The following is a 22,255-nucleotide window of genomic DNA, read 5'->3' as shown; positions in this document are numbered from 1 at the left end:
TTGATATTAGTATCTCTAACATATGTGTCAGGAGCCCTGGTGGTGAATGTTTACTCAGTCTACTGCTAACGTGAAAGGTTGGTGGTTTGAACCCAGTGGCTTCGCAGGAGAAAGACCTGGCGATCTCCCGTAAAGATTACAGCCTAGAAAATCCTATGAGGCAGTTCTGCTCTGTCACATGGGATTGATATGAATCGAAAGTTGACACGAGGGCACCCAACAATAATACCACCAACAACATGTGTTTCAGTCAAATTCAGCAAATATTAGCATTGTACCGATATGGGGATTTTACCTTCAGGGTATTTACCAGTCTAGCTGAGAAGTTACCAAAAGTGAAATATACATATACAAAGTAACATGTGATGACATTTACGTTAAAAACAGTGAAAAATTTAAAACATGTTTATTGAAGTTAATTACTTTGTGACGTTCAATCATTCTGAATTACAATAAGTCTACAAGTAAACATTAGATAGCTGCTGTTTACTCACAGAGTGGAGCAAGGGTAAGGAATTATAAGCTGGAGGGGTCTCAAATGTAATTCATTTACTCTAGATGAAGTACTACCTATTATGTGTTTGTGGAGCTTTTTGCAGTAAATTCTTCTGTGTGAATGGATGTATGATATACGGAATTCATCATCAGAGGTAGCATTGTAGAGAAGTTCTAATAAAAGGCTAAAAGGCATTTTATTGTCCTATTTATTAAATTTCATCTATTTTAAAATGCATGCCCCCCCACCCCCACCGCCACCACATACATTTTAACATTTTTAAAATCAGGTTATGATTCTCAATCACCTTTGGCGAGTTAGGGCAGTCTGTTATGTATGAACACGTATAAAGCCATCATGTCCCTGTAGGGTATGTATCAGTACCAAGTAAAGAAAAGAAAAATATTCAGGGAACAATGAAGGGAGACTCCTATAACTTTACATTGGTAGTTTTGCGGAAAGGATGGTAGAGATGGTGAATTACTTATGTTTAGCACATACTTGAAGTGAAATCTAAGATTATTTTAGGGATTCTTTATTAGAAATGGAGCCCTGGTGGCACAGTGGTTAAGAGCTTGGCTGCTGACCAAAAGGTTAGAAGTTCAAATCCAACAGCTGCTCCTGGAACACCCTATGGGGCGGGTCTACTCTGTCCTATAGGGTAGCTATGAGTCGGAATCGACTTGATGGCAGTGGGTTTGGTTTGGTTTTTTTAATTAGAAATAACAATCTTGATGGCACAGAAGATGAGTTTATAAGAAAAACTAGTAAACCTATTGAAGACTTGGAGTAAAATGATTCAGAAGAGTATGATGCTTTTTATGAAAGCATAAAAGTGATTAATATGGAAAAATCCAAAAGTCCTAATTTGTAAGAAAGTATTGTATCAGTTTAATTGGGTTAGTTAGCCTTCATAGAATAGTATCCTACATTCCTTGGCATCTTAGGTTGGATAAAGTTTGAGAATAATTTTTATCTTTGTGTTTATTGTCCTTTTTTTTTTGAGATTTTATTTTCTATGTTATATATTGTGCTGTTTCATTATTTTTGTGTGAAGCAGCAGAAATGGGTTAGTCTGTTGCCCACTGGTCCAGTGATCTAGAACAAACATTTAACCTTTGTGAGCACTGGGTTTTGCAAATATAAAATGAGGTTGTATTTACCTAATGTTGTTACGTTTATTCTTTTCCCACTTCAGTTCGGGAGCTTGCACAATGCATTATCATACTTGAATCTCATAACAACCTTTCATGTAGGCTATTCATACACTTGGTAAAATGAGCTTGATGTTAGTAAAATATCAGTCTTCCTCTATTTGATTTTCTGGCACTAGAGAAGGATTAGAAAAAAAGTCAGATTATAAATCATGATTATATAGTTTGATTTGCTTAAGAGACCGGGGGAAGTTCATTTGTTCTGAGGATCATCTAATTACTGGTTCTCAACCAGTTCCCTCCTTTTGTAGCAAATATTTTGTAATATATGCTAATATAATCTATCTATATACATGAAAAATGTAATGTCTTACCTTAAATATAAAGGAGATATAGCATAAAATAATTTAGAATAAATTTTCAGTCTGTAAGTGCTTGAACACTACTATATTAGCAGATACAATGGGGTAGTCAGATGCTGCTCTGTGTAGAATCCCTGTGAATATAAACTAATAAAGAATTGTTGCATAGACTATTCGAATATGAATATAGTTACTATTGATGATGTGATTTTCCTAAACTATGAACAAATCTAAGTAAATTTTGAAAAAAATTGCAAATTTTCTTGATTTATATAGGAGTTATAATTCTGAGAAAATTTACTTTATCCTAAAATAGTAAGTAAAATTTATTTTATCCCTGAATAGTAAAAAATTATCCTAAAATAAAAGATAAAAAAAGACTTGCTGGTGATGTGTAAAGTAGGTTTAGGTTCTAGATTCATGTAATTATGAATAGTTTTTTTTTATCTATTCGAGTGTCCATCTGGAAATTTGAAGGTACAGACTTTTCTTTATTTGGTATATCTATTTAGTACGTTGAAGGATGTCCTGCAATTCTGGCCCCTTTCAAGTAAATACCAGTAGTTATCTTAATCATTTTGACAACTAGAAAACATTTCCTCCAAATTTAAAAGTCTATCCAGACTTTACCACACTTGTTGAGAACTACTGGTCTTAGATGTATGAGAAGTGAGGAGATTAAGTACTAGAGTAAGAAACGACTAAATTACTTATTTGTAATAATGTATTGACTAAATCTAAGTAAAATGGGTAATTTGAGACTCTTTAAATAAAGATGTCTATATTGATGCATTCTTATTTTCCTAGTAAAATGAATGAAAATAAATCTGATGACTCACGGAACCTTGGTAAGTAAATGTATTAAGTTTTTTACTCTTGCTTTTGTTATTACAATAAATCTTTTTAGAATGCTATTCAAATAGAAATGAATTCCCTGATCCATATTTAGTTCATAGATCCATGTACTAAGTATAGTTAAGGTGTGTATGCATTTCAATAAAAATCTACTAGAAGAGGACAATTTATATATATGCTAAATTTTATTTGTATTCTGTGTATGTGTTTATCAGATACTATTTGTATCTGAATGAAACATTAATAATTTTTCACTTTTTTATTTTTCATGACTTTTATATAAAAGGGAAGATGTAGGTTAAAACAATTCAAATAAACAAAAGTTTAACATGAAAAAGATTACTTTTCCTCTGTCTGCTCATGACCATCTCCTCAAATAGTTACCGTTGACTTTTGCTTTTAGTTGATCTTTTTTTCTTCACTTAAGTAGTTACAGAGGTATCAATTGACTTGCTATCCTGAAAGATGAAGAATTTACATTTAGTTTCTTTATACTGTTCTGCCACTACTTCTCCCTTATCTTCCGTTTTTAAGATTTTTTTTTTTATTATCTCTAAAGTATTACACTTGTCCCAGTTTTAGAGAGTATCTGTTGATCCACGTTATGTTGCATAAGGAAATTTGTGCTCCTAAATCTCCCTCTACTTTCTTTTCCTGCTTCTACTGCTGTACTTCTATCAGCTATGCTAACAGTTCTGAAACTTCAGAATTTGTGGACTACCTTTAAGCTTTTGCCAAATGCAAATACCACATATACTATTATTTGCTTAATTTTCCTAGGATTGATTCAATTTTTTGCTTACATGAATGTGTTTAAGGAGGAAACTTTATTTCATTGTCCTAATAGAAACCAGTATCATTCTATAAGTAGAAGTTAATCTTGACAGTAAATAACAATAAAATCAGAACAATTTTATTGAATTTTAAAACTTAAAGATCAGCAGAGTACAAATAAAAACAAAAGTAGTTTAATTATAAAAATTAGTCCATCCTGCATCCAGGGCCTCGATATTACGTAAAGAAAGGAAAGGAAGGAGGTGAGGAAATGGAAAGCAGCAGGCCCACAATATATAGCAGATCTAACTCCATTCAGGGTTTATCATGGGGACTCCTCTTCTGTAGTCTCAGCTAATTCCATCTATCTCCCTTCCTCTTGATGGCTACATATAAACTCAAGGCTAATAGGTATAGGTACTGGAGATGAAGGAGTTAAGATGGGAGCTGCTAGTGTACAATGTTCAATATGAACAAACAGCAATTTGCAGGAGTTAATGTGGGCAGTTTTTTGTGTGTCAAAGGAAGGGGGGCAGAAACTTTTTTAAAGGATTGAGAGAGGCTTTCAGTTAGTAGTTTATCTCATTAAACTGGAGTGAGGAAGGACAATGTAGTGAGACTATTTCACAGTATTAAATTAAGGTCATACTGTTTCTGTCCAGTTTTGGAATCTGTTTTGTGAGAGGCCTGCTAACAAATACAATACCTTTTCAACCCAAAGCATCCATTCTTAATTTTATGTATTAGTTAGGGTAAACAACACTAGCTACTGTAATGGGTAAAACCTGAAATCTTAGTTTGTTACTTGTTCATGTCACAGTCCAGTATGGGTTTGTTGTGGGAGGTGGGACAGATGGGGAGTCTCTGTCTGCTTCACGCAGTTATTTAGAGATTCAGGTTCCTTCTATTTTGTATGAATCTGCCCACCTTAAATCTTCTCTCTTCAGCTAATGAATTTCCACTTCTTTCTTTAAAATATTATTAGAAATCTTATGTAGAAGTTAGATAAAACAGAAAATTAGTAACTATAATCAATAACATTTAATGTACCACACTCTGATATTTATATATATTCTCATTTAATCCTGATTACAGCATAGCTTGAGATAGGTATTGCTGTTATCCTCATTTTTAAGGTGAGGAAATAGAGACATAAAAGTGATTATGTGACCCATTCAAGGTTCTGAAGCTAGAATGTGTAGTTGAGTTTCTAACTTAGCTCTCTCTAACTCCACAAGTTGCCTTTTTTTATATTGTGTGAAATAAACATAACGTAAAATTTATTATTTTAACTGAATTAAAGTAATATATAATTCAGTGGCATTTAGTATATTTACTGTGCAACCATCACCACTATCTACTTCCAAAATATTTTCATGACCCCAAAAGGTAACACCATACCTATTGGGCAGTCATTCCCATTCACTCTACTTTCTAGCCCGTGGCAACCACTAATCTGCTTTCTGTCTCTATGGGTTTGCCTGCTCTGGATATTTCATATAAATGGAATCATACAGTATGTGATTTTTTTGTGTCTTGTTTCTTTCAATTAACATAATGCTTCCAAAGTTCATCCATGTTGTAGCATATGTTAGTCCTGCATTCCTTTTTATGACTGAATAATATTCCATTGTACAGCTATACCGCATTTTGTGTATGCAGTCATAGTTGGACATTTGGGGTTGTTTTTGCCTTTTGGCTATTGTGAATAGTGCTGATACGAACATTTGTATACAAGTTTTTGTGTGAACACCTGTTTTCAGTTCTTTTGGGTATATACCCAGGAATGGAATTGCTGGGTCATATAGTGATGGTGTTTTCAGGCGCTGTCAAGTTGGTTCCAACTCATAGCAACCCTGTGTATAACAGAATGAAACATTGCTTGGTCCTCTGCCATCGTCACAATAGCAGGTGTGTTTGAGCCCATTGTTGTAGCCATTGTGTCAGTCCATCTTGTTGAGGGTCTTCCTCTTTTTTGCTGACACTCTACTTTACCAAGCATGATGTCCTTCTCCATGGATTGGTCCCTCCTGATAACATACCCAAAGCAAGAGAGACAAAGTCTCACCATTCTCACTTCTAAGGAGCATTCTGACTGTACTTCTTTCAAGACAGATTTGTTCATTTTTCTGGAAATCCATGGTATATTCAGTATTCTTCGGCAACACCATAATTCAAATGTGTCGGTTCTTCTTCGGTCTTCCTTTTTATTGTCTAGCTTTTGCATGCATATGAGGTGATTGAAAAGACCATGGCTTGAGTCATATAGTAGTTCTATGTTTAACACATTGAAGAACCACCAAACTTTTTTCCACAGCCGCTACACCATTTTTTCATTCCCATGAATAATACATGAGGGTTCCGGTTTCTTCACACCCTCCCCAAAACTTTTTGATTATAGCTATCCTAGTGGAGGTGGAGGATCCCTGGTGGCAGTGGTTAAGCACTCAGCTGCTAACCAAAGTGTCAGTGATTTGAACCCACCAGCCACTCCATGGGAGAAAGATGGGGCTGTCTGCTCCTGTAAAGATTTATAGCCTTGGAAACCCTGTGGGGCAGTTTTGCTCTGACCTATAGGATTGCTATGAGTCAGAATCGACTTGATGGCAATGAGTGTGGTTTTGGTTAGTGAGGTGGTGACTCACGGTGGTTTTCATTTGCATTTCCCATCTTTTCATGTGCTTATTGGTTACTTATATATCTTCTTTGGAGAAATATCTATTCAAATCCTTTGCCCATTTCTTGTGTTGTTTGTCTTTTTGTTGTTGAGCTGTAAAGTTCTTTATGTGTTCTGGATACTAGACCCTTAGCAAGTATATGATTTGCAGGTATTTCCTCGCATTCTGTGGGTTGTGTTTTCACTTTCTTGGTAGTATCCTTTTATGCAAGGGTGTTTCAATATATGGAAACTAATTTTTAATGAAGTTCAACTTACCTAGTTTTTATTTTGTTGCTTGTGCTCTTGGTGTCATATCTAAGAAACCACTGCTAAATCCAATGTCATAAAGATTTACTCCTATGTTTTCTTCTAAGAGTTTATAGATTCTGATGGGAAATTGGTTTTTAATTTTATTGTGGATCCCTTTAGCATAATGAGTTGCTTCTCTTTCGCTGCCTTTGAGATTCTTTGTATTTGGCTTTCATCAGTTTGATTATATTATACTATATCCTATACTAGGACATCATGTGGATCTCTTAAAGTTTGTCCTACTTGGTGTTTTTTTGAGTTTCTTGGATATGTAGATTCATGTCTTTCATCAAATTTGGGAAGTTTTTGGCCATTATTTCTTCAAATATTTTTTCTCCCTCTTTCTTTTTCTTTTGGGACTGCTATTATGTGGATGTTGGTGCACCTGATGGTGTCCCATAGATCTCTTAAGCTCTGTTTATTTTTGATTCTTTTCCTCTTTCTGCTTTTCAGACTGGATTATCTCAATTGACCTATCTTCAAGTTCACCAATTCATTCTTCTACCTGCTCATATCTGTTGTTGAAGCTCTCTGATGTATTTTTCACTTTAGTTACTGTACCTTTCAGCTCCAGAGTTTGCTTGGTTTCTTTTTATAATTTCTATCACTTTATTGGTATTCTCTATTACTTAAGATGTCGTTCTCCTGGTTTCTTTTAATTAGCTCTTTGAGCATATTTTTGTCTAATGGTCGCAGTACTCAGATTTCCTTAGGGACAGTTTCTTTTTTTATAATGTGTTTTAGGTGAAACTTTACAGAGCAAATCAGGTTCCCCTTTAACACTTTTTCTACATATTGTTCCGTGCCATTGGTTACAATTTTTACAATGTATTAGCATTCTCATTATCTCCATTCTGTTTGTTCTGTTTCCATTAATCTAGCTTCCCTTCCCCTCCTTGCCTTCTCATCTTTGCTTTTGGGTAAATGTTGACTGTTTGGTCTCATATAGTTAATTGTTTAAGGGGGCACATTACTCACAGGTGATATTTATTTTATAAGCTAATCTGTTATTTGACTGAAAAGTGATCTTCAGTAATAGCTTCAATTCCAAGTTCAGAGAGTATCTTAGGGTGATAGTCTTGGGGATTCCTCTAGTCTCTATCAGTCCAGTAAGTGTGGCCTTTTTTAGAGATTTGAATTTTGTTCTACATTTTTCTTGTATTCTATCCGGGACCTTCTATTGTGTTCCTGGTCAGAATGGTTAGTAGTGGTAGCTGAGCACTATCTAGTTCTTCTGGTCTCAGGCTAGAATAGGCCATGGTTTATGTGGGCTTTTGGTCCTATGGACTAGTTTCTTCTTTGAGTCATTTATTTCCTTCATTTTCTTTTGCTCCAGATGAGCAGAGACCAGTAGTTGTATCTTAGATGGCCACTTGCAAGCTTTTAAGATCCTTAATGCTACTCACAAAACTAGGATGTAGAACATTATCTTTGTGAATTATGTTATACCAGTTGACTGGGTTTTCCCTGAAACTATGGTCCCAAGCCTTTTAACCCAATAATCCAGTCCTGTGAGTTGTTTGGATATGTCTAGGAAGCCTCCGCACCTGTGCCTCCATGTGGGTTGTTATAGACACAGCACGCAGAAACATGTATATACGTATACCTACAGATACACCTATACTTGTGCATGCTTTTACTCACATATGCCTTCCTATACACATATATGCATCCATATCTATCTATGTAACCACGTACGTATTTTTTGGTTTTTTTTTCTGCTGTCGCAAAATTGTATATGTTATAGCTTTACTGAAATTTTCTTTTTACTGCTTTTCTTCCTGTGAGTGAGCATGTTTCCTTATTTCTTTGCATGCCTCGTAATTTTTTGTTAAAAACTGAACACTTTGAATATTATAATGTGGCAACTCTGGAAATCAGATTCTCCCTGTCCCAGTGGTTTGTCGTTGTTGCTTGTTGTGGGTTGTAGTTGTTTGCTTGTTTAGTCACTTTTCTAAACTACTTTTGTAGCATCTGTAATCACTATCATGTGACTTTTGAAGTCTGTATTCCGTTAGCTTAGTGTCAGTGTTTTAACAGTTTTCTTAAACTCTTGGAGCCAATTTAAAAAAAAAAAACCGAAACAAAAACATAAATATAAATAACTCTCCTGGTCTTTGTACATTGATTCAGTGTTAGGGCATTACTTAAAGCAGGCTGGTTTAACTTGGCCTTAGCTTTCACTTTCTGCTTGCACAAGCCTAAAGGTCAGTGAGAGGCATAAGCTTTAGATCTTCTCTTTTATTTTGTGAGCATGCTTCCTGCCCTGGGCATGTGCCAATGCCCTTGTTTCTCCATGTATCACCTTCCCTCGCATCTTCTTTCCTAGACTTTTCAGTTGTCTGCTACTTGCCCTGCCTGTTAATTTATTGTCCCAGGCAGCTGCAGCTAGTATGGTTATCTTAAAATGCTTTCACTGCTCCAACCCTGAAAAAATCCTGCTTCAGGTGAAACAAAGGCAAGCCTCTGATCTGATACCCTAAGGGAACCATCAGACAGATCAAAACACACAATCACACAATCACGATACTTTGAGAACAAGGTCCTTATTGCCCCCTCTTGGATCAGCAAGCACACCAAAAGAATGGGCTGCCACTGGCCTCAGTCAAGCTGAGGAATAGATGGAGGTAGGCAAATAAGTTAAAATGCCACAACAGTTTCTTACTAAAATTTACCAGCTTCTTTCTTCCCTAAGCATTTCCCTGGTGGTTCTCTGTTTTGTTTTTTTTAAATTTCAGAGTTTTGAAGAAGTTACTTCTGACAGTTTTCCAGTTTAATTGTTGCCTTAGTAGAGTTATCTCTATCAAGTTTTATTGGAGTTTCCTACTCCGCCGTTTTCAGTGACATCACCCTATAAATTACCGTTTTAATTGCACACTAGAATTTATCATTGAAGATTGATGAAAAAATGTCACGTTGATGTTTTAGAAGTAGGTATTGGAAATTTTAAAAATTTTTCTTAGCAGTATAATGTGATTGGCTCTCTCTGAAAGAAGTTACACATCAATTGAGAGAAGGGCCAGTTCTATATGTTTTTTGAAATTTATTTTTTTATATCTATTTACTTTTTTTACTGTTAGCTTGTGTTTTCTGTCGAAAAAATGATGACTGCCCTAATAAATATGGAGAAAAGAAAACTAATGAGAAATGGAAGCTCACTGTACATTACTATTGTTTGGTGAGTATACTTTATAAACAAATTCTAGAAATTTGACATTCTTCTGAAGAAAAGAATTATATTTTGACACTGATTTTTCAGAATTGCATAAGTCATTTAACTTTTCTAGATCTTATTTTGCCTATACGTGAAAATGAGATCTTTTAAATAACAAATTATAAGATTCTGAAATTATTCAGAACGTACTTCTCATCATTACGTGTCCATGCAAGTGGAAGGATGGTTAGGTATAGGAGTTGTACATTTTCCAACTTTGTTTCCTTTGTTGTCTGGTGATAAATCTCAGAAAAGACTTGTTTGAAGGTTGAGATTAGAAGAAAAGCATTTTATTTCACAGAGAATCAAGAAAGAAAAATTCAGGCTAAAGGTAATAAATATTTGTGGAAGGGGAAACAGGTTAGTTAATGGGTCACTCCGAACAAAGAAAAAGAGTGATTCGGACTGAGAATTAGCCTCTCGTTTGTTTGCCCTCCCATCATTCTTCCAAATTCTCTTTGAGTTTGTGCCTCAAGATATCGGTGCCAAGGTTACATTCATACAGGCAGTATTTCTTGGCATCTCTATTAGTTATGCTTTGTTGTTTAACAAATTATCCTTAAACATAACAGTTTAAAACAACAGATAGTTTTTATTTCACACAGTTTCTGGCTCAGGGTTTCATGAGGTTATAATTGAGATGTCAGCTATGGTGCAGTCATCTGAAGCCTTGACTAGCCTGGAGGATCTACATCTAAGATGACTCACTCATATGACTTTTAACCTCAGTTCTTCCTCGCTATTGACGAGAAGCCTTGGTTCCTTACATCATGGACCTCTCCATTGGGCTGCTCATATAGCATGGCAGCTGGCTTCCCTGGAACAAGTGATCAGAGATGGACACACACGTGCGTGCGCGCACACACACACACACACACACACACACTCCAAGATGGAATCTTAGACTTAGTCTTCAAAGTCACTCCTTAAGTCTAGCCTACACTCAAGGGGAGGAGTTTAGGCTCCACCTCCTGAAGGAACATCAACAAATTTATGAACATATTTGTAAACCTACCATGGCATTCATGTTAAAACAGTAGATGCTTCTTTGAGAAACCATCCAAAGCATTTCTTGGTAGTTCTCCAAGACTAAGGTTTTGTGCTTCAGGTACCTTATGAGTTAAATAGATGTGTATCCTGGTTTAGGAACTTAATCACTTTGTAATATGACTTGAAGGGAACATGAAGTTGGCATTTCAAATATGTATGTACGTTGGGTTTATTATATTTTATAGTACAAAAGAAAATACTTCCATTTTTCTAGGTTTCTAGGTTTATTTTACTTTTTATGCGGTAGAATTAGAGATGTCTTTTTAGTCAGCAGGTTATTTTTTCACAGCTAATTTTCAAGTAATTTGTATCACTTTTGTGTTTCTTTGGGATATATTACACTGACTACAATTAAACCTCTTTAATCACAAATTTTCTCTGTGGATATATTTTTGAATTAATATGTTTAAGTTGATCATACCCAAATTTATACTATGTTATGGCTTATTTTATTACTGAATATGATACATTAAAAAAAAAAAAACTGATCTCAGTCTCACCCCTTTAAAATTCTATTTCATTATGAATAGGAAAGTATAGTAGAGTGTTATAAATTGTAATAGCATGCTAGGACTGAAACAGACTTAGTGACAATCTAGTTCAATGCTCATATTTTCATGTTTAAGGTCAGTGATGTATTACTTGCCTGGGGTTAGGCATAGAGCCTGGTCTCCAGGCCAGGATCTGTTATTCACAGTCCCATACTTTTTTTTTCCCCTTGATTCATGCTCTTTTGACATATTTAAACAATGAAGTTAAAATCAGATTAACATGAATGAAACATTTATGCTAAGTATAATTCAGTAGATTTCCCTGTAAAATATGCCTTTTCGATTATGAATCCAGCTAGATTCAAAGTTAGCATAAAATATCAGTAATAATCTGAATGATCTCCATAGTAGTTTATTATTACATTTATGCCTTTCTGTATTTACCACTCCTTTTTTCTAAAGCTTAATTACAGGTGTCCATCCTGCCTTTCTTTTCCCTTTTCTTCCTTCCTTTCTTTCTCTCTTACTTCTTGGAATACTTTTAGATACCAGTTTGACTATATGAAATGTTAATATACAGTGTCTTCCAAATCAAAGGATATGTGTATCCATTTACTTTGACCATGAAAAATAACTATTATAGATAAGAGGTGCTTGAAATTTGAGTTGTTTTATGTCTTTTTTTTTCCTTAGAATGATTATCATAGGTATATATTTTTATTCCAAACTAGTTTCTTAGAGTTTATTTTCTAATTGAGAATATGTTCATAGTTGATGTCAAGTGGAATTTGGCAGAGGGGGAAAGAAGAAGAAGGAGTTTATGGTTTTCTAATAGAAGACATCAGGAAGGAAGTGAATAGAGCTTCTAAACTGGTAAGGAAATTTTACTTGTTAAACTGAAAACCATAAATACAGTCAATACTCGGGAAGTCTTTTCTATCGGCTTCTCTACTAGAAATTTATAAGACTTTGATTTTATGTTTCAGTGCTTATTTTTATCAAATATGCTAAGCTTTAGAAGAACATTTTATATTTTTAAAATGAAAGAGAACTTCACTGACCCACGTGACAATACTGACTTTACTACTTTCCTTATTCTTATTCCAACTTATTCATCACTTCACCTCTATTTTCATATTTTTTCTAGAAATGCTGTATTTGCAAGAAAAATGGTGCTTCTATTGGATGTGTTGCACCTCGATGTAAACGAAGTTATCATTATCCATGTGGACTTCAGAGAGAATGTATTTTCCAATTTACTGGCAATTTTGAGTGAGTTATTGTTGAATATGAAACATGAGTGAATGTTGAGGAACAGTGGAAAATGGATATTATGATGATATAATTCCCTTATGAAATTTCTTTTTAAAGGTGCACTGAGTTTATACATACACACATGTCTACAATGCAAATGGAAATAATTTGCATTTAGTAAATTAGGAGTATGTTCGTTAGTACATTCTTTACTTTATGTAGTTATTTCTGTCTGCCAAGTCTTTAGAAGTGCCATGTCTGGAATGGACCTAATGATTAATATTTACCTTCCGCTTTCAGCTCTAGGATATAACATGAAACTGTTAATTCATTCATGTTCAGTGAAAGTTTACACCTTATATAAATCTAGATTTTTATGTCACTCTTTAGAATTAGTAGTACACTTTTCTTTCAGAGGGCCTGTATATTTCCTACTGAGTAAATTGAAGGCATGTGAATTTGATTGAGCCCAAAAGATAAATATTGTGCCCCTGGGATGCCCCTGAAAATATTTGCTACCAGAGTCCAGCTTTAAACATCAGGATTTTTTCAATTTTGGCTTTTGGGTATCATTAGCGTTCTTTTTCTTTTAGTCTTTGTGTTCTTGACACACAGATGGATTGGTACCATGTAATAATTGAAATTGATTTAGTATATTAGAAGGAGATACTTACTTGCATTTTATTATATGAATAATATATTTTATAAATGTAAGTTCTCATCTTCTTTAATTTTATACAGCCTTGAATACAGTAGTATGTGCACTCAGTTGCTAACAATATTACACAGGATTCTGAACATAATACTGTGTTATTGAAATTCTATATGACGTAAGTCTCACCACTACAAAGTTCCCATTTTGAAGGTCCAGTTCTCCTTGATCCTGAATTGTGAGCTTAATTTATTAGTAATAAGGCTCCAGTCTACTGCAGACCAATTACGAGAGAGATATGAGTGAATGTTTCTCTTACCTATATGAATTGAAAATTCTTCAGCCTGGTTGTGCTTTGTAATTCATTAGACGTTGTTTTTAAATCATTTTCATTTTTAGGTCATTTTGTTGGAACCATCGACCTGTTCAAATTATTCCACCTAATAATTATAGAGACTCCTTACCATGTACCATTTGCTTGGAATTTATTGAGCCTATTCCAACTTACAACATATTACGAAGTCCTTGTTGTAAGAATGCTTGGTTTCATAGAGATTGCTTACAGGTAAGATATAGTTTCTTACTGGTTTAGATTTTAAATTGGAAAGAATTGAAATCTGCATTTTATTTTTTACTATTTGTAATTTTTTAAAGATTATTTTACATATCACAGAAGTTACCGTCTTCAAATACATAATGAACATTTTAATACTTTAAGTACTACTTTTTAATGTGTACTTATATTTATAAAATTGTGCTGTTTTTATCCAGGGATTTTGTTTATATTTCAAAATGAACAAAACATAGATTTTAATTGCTAAGTTCTACTTACATATTTAAGGTAAAAGACCAGGACATATGACAAGATAATTTGACTGTAAGTTAAGATATTTAAATGTTAAAAGAGGCTAAGTTTTCTTTTTCTTTTTTTCCTACCGTGAACAGGTTGTCATAACTTCTTAATAGGGAACTGATTACTGTCTAATGAATTGAAAGTATTTTTTGACAGTCACCTTGTATGCCAAACCTGATGACTGGTTTTAAAATAAACAGAATACACATGACATTAAACAGTTTAATTTTTTTTATTCAGAAAATATTTTGAAAATTTTTTTGAAAAATTTAAAAGGGTTTTAGTTATTAATAACATCAAATATGTAGTAACCCATGTAAAAGTGCCAGCTAATAGACAGTTCATAGAATGCCAAGTAAAGGTATTTAAGTTTAATACTGTATTTAAAAGCATGTTTTATTATTGCTTAGCAAAGTAAATTGTTATTTTTCATTACAAATTGTATATAAACATTTATTTTGAAGTTATGAAGTTTAAATCCTCTTATATTTCGTTAAAGTCTTACTAACAGTCAGAGAAGTTAAGCTTGATTTTTTTTTTTGTATGGGCATTGGGCTTTTATATATAGGAGTATTTAGTTAAAAGTGGCAGGATTGAGCCTATTTTATTAAGTAAATACTAGAAATACAGTTAATTCTTACAAAGAAGTGTTAAAGGATCTCAGAGAGTGAAATTAATAACATCATAAAGTGTTATCCTCACCTATTGAGAAAGGAGGTCACGTTATATGTGAATTAAAAAAAATAATTTGCCTTCATTAAGAGTTTATATTGGAATGAATGTAATTGCTGCCCAATGTGTCAACCTGTTCATTATATAGAAGTATGTTATTATTTTTTTTTCCCACCACTCATCTGTCATTTTGTCGTACTGTGGTGGCTTGTTGCTGTGATGCTGGAAGCTATGCCACCGGTATTTCAAATACCAGCAGGGTCACTCATGGTAGACAAATTTCAGTGGAGCTTCCAGACTAAGACAGATGAGGAAGAAGGACCTGGTGATCTATTGCTGAAAAAATTGGCAGTGAAAACCTTGTCAGTAGAAGCAGAACATTTTCTAATACAGTGCTGGAAGATGAGCCCCTCAAGCTGGAATGCACTCAAAATATGACTAGGGAAGAGCTACCTCCACAAAGTAGAGTCATCCTTAATGATGTGGATGGAGTCAAGCTTTCAGAACCTTAATTTGCTGATGTGGCACAACTCAAAATGAGAGGAAACAGCTGCAGACATCCATTAATAATTGGAATGTGGAATATACGAAGAATCTAGGAAAATTGGAAGTCATCAAAAATGAAATGGAACACTTGAAGAGCAATATCCTAGGCATTAGTGAACTGAAATGGACTGGTATTGGCCATTTTGAATCAGACAATCATATGGACTACTATGCTGAGAATGACAAATAGAAGACGAATGGCATCGCATTCATCAAAAAGAACATTTCAAGATCTATCCTGAAGTACAACATGTCACTGATAGGATAATATCCATACACCTAGAAGGAAGTCAGTTAATATGACTGTTATTCAAATCTATGCACCAACCACTTATGCCAAAGAAGAAGAAATTGAAGATTTTTACCAACTTCTATAGTCTGAAATTGATCAAACATGCAATCAAGATGCATTGATAATTACTGGTGATTGGATTGCAAAAGTTGGAAAAAAAGAGGAATCAGTAGTTGGAAAACATGGCTTGGTGATTGAAACGACACCAGAGATTACATGATAGAATTTTGCAAGACCAATGACCTATTCATTGGAAACACCTTTTTTTCAACAACGTAAGTGGCAACTGTACATGTGGACCTCGACAGATGGAATACACAGGAATAAAATTGACTACATCTGTGGAAGGAGACAATGGAGAAGCTCAGTATCATCAGTCAGAGCAAGGCCAGGGACTGACTACGGAATAAACCATCAATTGCTCATATGCAGGTTCAAGTTGAAGCTGAAGAAAATTAGAACACGTCTACAAAAACCAAAGCATGACCTTGAGTATATCCCACCTGAATTTAGAGACCATCTCAAGAATAGGTTTAACGCGTTGAACTCTAAGGACTGAAGACCAGATGAGTTGTGGGATGACATCAGGAACATCATACATGAAGAAAGCGAAAGTTCATTAAAAAGATAGGGAAGAAAGAAAAGACCAAAATAGATGTCCAAAGAAACTCTGAAACTTGCTCTTAAATGTAGAGTAGCTAAAGTGAAAGGAAGAAATGATGAAGTAAAAGAGCTGAACAGAAGATTTCAAAGGGTGGCTTGAGAAGACAAAGTATTATAATGAAATATGCAAGGACCTGAAGTTAGAAAATTTAAAGGGAAGAAGATGGTTAGTATTTCTCAAGCTGGAAGAACTGAAGAAAAAATTCAAGCCTCGAGTTGCAATGTTGAAGGATTCTATGGGTAGATATTGAATGACACAGGAAGCATCAAGAGAAGATGGAAGAAATACACAGAGTCACTGTACCAAAAAGAATTGGTCAGTGTTCAGCCATTTCAGGAGGTAGCATATGATCAAGAACCAATGGTACTGAGTCCAAGCTGCACTGACGACATTGGCAAAAAACAAGACTCCGGGAATTGACGGAATACCAACTGAGATGTTTTAGCAGATAGATGCAATGCTGGAAATGCTAACTTGTCTATCCCAAGAAATTTGGAAGAGGTCTTCCTTTCCAACCGGCTGGAAGAGATCCATATTTGTCCCCATTCCAAAGAAGTGATCCAACAGAATGCAGAAATTATTGAACAATATCAGAAATACGATATGGAAGTAAAATTTTGCTGAAGATAATTCAAAACGGTTGCAGCATTACATGGATGGAGGGCTGCCAGAGATTCAAAGCCAGATTCAGAAGAGGACGTGGAACGAGGGATGTCATTGTTGATGTCAGATGAATCTTGGCTGGAAGCAGGGAAATACCAGAAAGATGCTTACCTGTGTTTTATTGACTATGCAAAGGCATTCAACTGTGTGGATCATAACAAATTATGGATAACATTATGAAGAATTAGGAATTCCAGAACACTTAATTGTGCTCATGTGGAACCTGTACATAGACCAAGAGGCAGTCGTTCAAACAAAACAGAGATACTGTGTTGTTTAAAATCAGGAAAGATGTGTGTCAAGGTTGTATCCTTTTACCATACTTACTCAATAAGTATGCTAAGCAAATAATCCGATAAACTGGACTATATAAAGAAGAATGTGGCATCAGGATTGGAGGAAGACATTAACAACCTGCATTATGCAGATGACACAACCTTGCTTGCTGAAAGCAAAAAGGAGTTGAAGCACTTATGGATGAAGATCAAAGACTACATCCTTCAGTATGGATTACATCTGAACATAAAGAAAACAAAAATCCATACAACTAGACAATAAGCAATAACATGATACAGGGAGAAAATATAAAAGTTGTCAAGGATTTCATTTTACTTGGATCCACAATCAATGCCCATGGAAGCAGCAGTGAAGAAATCAAATGATGTATTGTGCCGGGCAAATCTGCTGCAGAAGACCTCTTTAAAAAGTGTTAAAAAGCAAGGATGTTACTTTGATGACTAAGATTTGCCTGACCCAAGCTATGGTATTTTCAGTCGCCTCATATGCATATGAAAGCTGGACAATGAATAAGGAAGACCGAAGAAGAATTAATGCCTTTGAATTATGGTGTTGGCAAAGAGTATTGAATATACCATGGACTGCTTAAAGAACAAACTGAGAACCAGAATGCTCTTTAGAAACGAGGATGGCGAGAGTTCATCTTACGTACTTGGGATTTGTTATCAGGAGGGCTTAGTCCCTGGAGAAGGACAACATGGTTGGTAAAGGAGAGGGCCAAAAAAAAAAAGACGACCCTTGACGAGATGGGTTGACACAGCGGCTGCCTTAATGGGCTCCAACATAGCAACGATTGTGAGGATAGCCCAGGACAGGATAGTGTTTCTTTCTATTGAGCATGGGGTCACTATGAGTCACAACTGACTCAGTGGCACCTAACAACAACACAGTGTTCTTTTCCAAGACAAGTAAAATTTGTTTCATTTATATGTTAATGAAGTTTTCATAGAGCTTTTTGTGAACGCTCTGAAAATACTAAATTTTTATTGTCATTAAGAAGTAGAAATAATGTTACTAACGAAAACAAGTCTACTTCATGCAAATGTAATATAAAATCATAGCCATGTTGACATCTATCTATGATATAAATATTAATAAGCAATTGTTAGTTGATCAGAGCACAGCAAGGCATGTAAGTCATTTTTATTGAGTCAGTTTCTCTAAAGGAGTTCCACTGTTTTTTTTTCTCGCTCTGGTTCCAGTCTTAACTGAAAGAGTAAATGGAATCTACCCAGTCTAGATAACTGTAACAATACCTAAAGTGTTTTTCTTTTTTATAAAGCTCTAAACTTCATTAATATAAAGAGTTAAAGAAAGAATGAACCTATGTAATAGAAAAAACTATGTGATATGGTTATGTGAAATGTGATTATTTGTAACCACTACAAATGCTTAGTGGGATTTTGTGATGAGAGACCGGAAATTAATATCAAAGAAATTGGTAAAAACTTTTAGCTCTGTCTATCTAGGTAATTGTCACTATTCTTGTTCAATTTGGATTTCTCCATCATTGTCTTGTTGGTATCTTCCACGTGTCTTAGGCTTTTTTTTCCTTCTAGACAGTTCCTTTCATTATGTCCTTTATTCATTAAGATCTCAGTGTCTATCTGCAATTGCTCAAACATCCCTTTAGATTCAGAGATTTCAGTAACCTTTTCTTCCTATACGCTGTATGAATGTGCTATTTACTAGTTGTTTGAACCTGTATTACTGTTTGATCACCTCTCTGTTTACCATCCAAAAATCATTCACCAAGCCTGTTCTACCTGATAAATATTTTGTGTATATACTTTTAAGTTTTATCCTACTCTTGCTGCTTAACTTCAGATGCTTATTTTTTGACTTTTGCAAGAGCCTACCTACTGATCTTGCAGTTCACTCTTCACACTACTATCTTTGATTTATCTATCTAGCCTTCATTACTTAGTTCAGTATTGTCAGAATGTAATCCCTAGGTACACTACGAATTGTAGTTCCCTAATCGTATGTGCCCTTTCTTGCCACTGAGTCCTTTTATATATATTATTCCCTGTCCTTGGAATGTCTTTTGTCCTGTTTTTCTGGCAAACCCCTATTTCTTCTTCCAAACTTCGCTTTGGCCTTACCAAAGCCATTTTGTGCGGCTCTTACGTAGATGTTCTTTTATCTTTCATGTATATATATACGTTTTTGAGAAGCACTTGTACCAATACATTATAACTGTGTGTACAATGGCATGCCTACTCACTAAAATTCCTTTGAGGTAGGGTGTAGGTTACTGTATGTTTCTATGTTTTGGTATATAGTGAGGTGTTTGCCACTGTAAATGTTGTGTTGGGTGCCATCAAGTTGATTCTGACTCATAGCAGCCTAAACCCTAAAACCAGACCCATCGCCGTGGAGTTTATTCTGACTCATTGCAACCCTATAGGACAGAGTGGAACCACCTCATAGGGTTTCTGAGGCTGTAAATCTTTATGGAAGCAGACTGTCACACCTTTCTCATGTGGAGTGGCTGGTGGGAAGAACCACCCACCTTTTGGTAGCAGCTGAGCACTTAACCACTGTGCCACCAAGGGTTCTCAATACCGACCTAAAAAAAACAAAACCAAACCCGTTGCCACTGAGTTGATTCCAACTCACAGCAACCCTATAGGACAGAGTAGAACTGCCCCATAGAGGTTCCAAGGAGCACCTAGTGGATTTGAACTGCCAACCTTGTGGTTGGCAGCCGAGCTCTTAACCACTACACCACCAGCGTTTCCCATAGTGACCTAGTAGGGCTTAAATATCTGTTAAATAAGTATATGCCACAGGTTTTTTTATTGGTGACTAGCTGCTCTTTCTAATAGACTTAATTTGTTTGTTTCCTTCTGAATACCGCTGTTTGCTGCTTCTGTATTTATATTTGCTCTAACAGTGAGACTGGGTTTTATACTTCTGTCCTTATGGGTAGAAAACTATCTTACAGATCGAGTTAAAAATAGAAACAGGGATGCTTTATATGTAACATTTATTTAAACATCTTTCCTAGATGAATTAACTCAACATTTTTATTGTTTTACTTAGAGCATATGGTGGGCAACACAATATTTGGGAACAGATGACATTAGGTGCCAGGAATTGAGAAATATGGGTGATACATACAAAGTTAAGAACACTGTATTCATGAGGTTATTTTTGGTTTTTTTTTTGCCATTAGGAAAAAAAGATTTCTGAATTTTAGTAGTGGTACAGCAATCTATAAGAACAAAGTTTGAGAACTACTGGAATTGAAAATAGATTTACATAATACGTTAAGTGAATAATAGCACGTTTTGTTAGTTATTCAATCCATAATCTGATAAAAGATTTAAAATTTTAACAGTGGCCTTTCTGTTTTCCACTGTAGGTTCAAGCAATAAATGCAGGAGTGTTTTTCTTTCGGTGCACAATATGCAACAACAGTGATATATTTCAGCAAGAGATGTTGAGAATGGGAATTCATATTCCTGAAAAGTATGTAACCTTTAGCCTTCTGCCAGACATGTATTTTAAATGTTGGCTTTGATAAAAGAGAAAGTAATCATTTATGTTTAAGTGATCATGAACAGGTAACCATTTCAAATGGTGAAATGTAAAGGCTCCCCTTACCCCCAGGATACTAGTTCTTTGAGAGCAGAGACTGTGACTTCAGTGTCTAATGAATTGATTTATAGTCTCTTAATAAGTACTTCAGCTGTGCATAATTTTAATTGACTTATACACAGTTATGATAGGCTTCAAAATAGTATGTAAAATTATCTAAGACAATGAAGATATGGTTTCAAGTGTATGAGAAGAATTTTCTTATGTTTAAAAATGAGGAATCAAGGCATAATGGCACTCGAAGTAAAAAAAAAAGAAGTGAAATATTAGAGAAAATAGAAGTTTTACAAAATTTCTATGTAATTTTGCATTTAGCATTTGAAAATTCACTGTGAATTCTCAGTTATTCAACTCTAGGATAGAGTGACACTAATGGATTTATATCTTGAAGGGAATGAGTGATCCTAAAAAGAGTAAGTTTTATCTTTGTTTCTAACTATGTGAAATGTTTATACTTTGAGATTCATTATCTTTCATTGTATGTAAAATTTTAGTTCGAAGTATATTTTAGTATGTTGATTCATTTACAGAGATGCATCTTGGGAATTAGAGGAAAATGCTTACCAAGAACTTTTGCAGCACTATGAGCGTTGTGATGTCCGGCGATGTCGTTGCAAAGAAGGACGAGAATATAATGCACCTAATAGGTATTTCTGGAAGTTCAGTTTTGCTTACCAAAAAAAAAAAAAAAAAAAAAAACAGTTGCTATCAAATTGATTTCAACTCATAGTGACCCCATGTGTATCATAGTAGAACTGTGCTCCATAGGGTTTTCAGTGGCTGATTTTTCAGAAATAGATCACCAGGCCTTTCTTTTGAGTCACCTCAGGGTGGACATGAACTTCCAGCAGAATATTGGGAGCCTTGTTTCACATGGAGAGTGATTTGGCTGGGTCATCTGTGAAGACTCAGCTGAGATTTTGTCAGCTTTTAGAAGTTTCCCCTACGCGGATCTTCCAACTCCTGATTCCCCAGTCTGGGTTCAAAACCAAACCCATTGCCGTTGAGTCAATTCCGACTCATAGTGACCCTGTAGGACAGAGTAGAACCATAAATCCAAGGCTCTAAATCTTTACAGAAGCAGACTGCCACGTCTTTCTCCCACAAAGCAGCTGGTAGGTTTGAACCACTGATCTTTAGGTTAGCAGCTGAGCACTTAACCACTGTGCCACCAGAGCTCCTCTAGTCTGGGCTTGGTGCCTCCTTTATTGTGCTTGTTACAGTATAATTGAAATTACTTAAATTTATCTTTGCCAGTAGATTAAAAAGTCTTCAAGGATTGAGATCTCACTGAGGGTGTCAAGTACTGTGTGTTCCTTCCCACATTACTTGATTTGGTGACCCTAATTATTTTGTAAACGTTAATAATTTCCTCCTCAAGGGTTGTGCAGA

At 35.0% G+C, this 22,255-nt stretch overlaps 1 protein-coding gene across 6 annotated transcripts in view; it reads left to right on the top strand.

Annotated features, from left to right (window-relative positions):
* Positions 1 to 22,255, top strand: part of G2E3 (G2/M-phase specific E3 ubiquitin protein ligase) — an 84,881-nt gene that overhangs the window by 39,004 nt on the left and 23,622 nt on the right. For 5 of the 6 annotated variants that reach the window (XM_023731498.1, XM_004376553.2, XM_023731499.1 and 2 more), the window contains 7 exons: positions 2,820 to 2,860; positions 9,690 to 9,787; positions 12,136 to 12,237; positions 12,512 to 12,636; positions 13,670 to 13,835; positions 20,628 to 20,734; positions 21,394 to 21,510. In XM_023731498.1, the coding sequence (XP_023587266.1) occupies positions 2,824 to 2,860; positions 9,690 to 9,787; positions 12,136 to 12,237; positions 12,512 to 12,636; positions 13,670 to 13,835; positions 20,628 to 20,734; positions 21,394 to 21,510 (752 nt within the window). In that variant the 5' untranslated portion in view covers positions 2,820 to 2,823. Of the gene's footprint in view, positions 1 to 2,819; positions 2,861 to 8,065; positions 9,540 to 9,689; positions 9,788 to 12,135; positions 12,238 to 12,511; positions 12,637 to 13,669; positions 13,836 to 20,627; positions 20,735 to 21,393; positions 21,511 to 22,255 lie in introns of those variants that run through there. The other variant, XM_023731501.1, reaches the window with a different exon arrangement.

Source organism: Trichechus manatus, unplaced genomic scaffold (genome assembly GCF_000243295.1).
Source record: "Trichechus manatus latirostris isolate Lorelei unplaced genomic scaffold, TriManLat1.0 scaffold00043, whole genome shotgun sequence".
Classification (NCBI taxonomy): domain Eukaryota; kingdom Metazoa; phylum Chordata; class Mammalia; order Sirenia; family Trichechidae; genus Trichechus; species Trichechus manatus.
The sequence above is the reverse complement of the archived record's forward strand: the minus strand, read 5'-3'. Positions and strand labels throughout refer to the sequence as shown.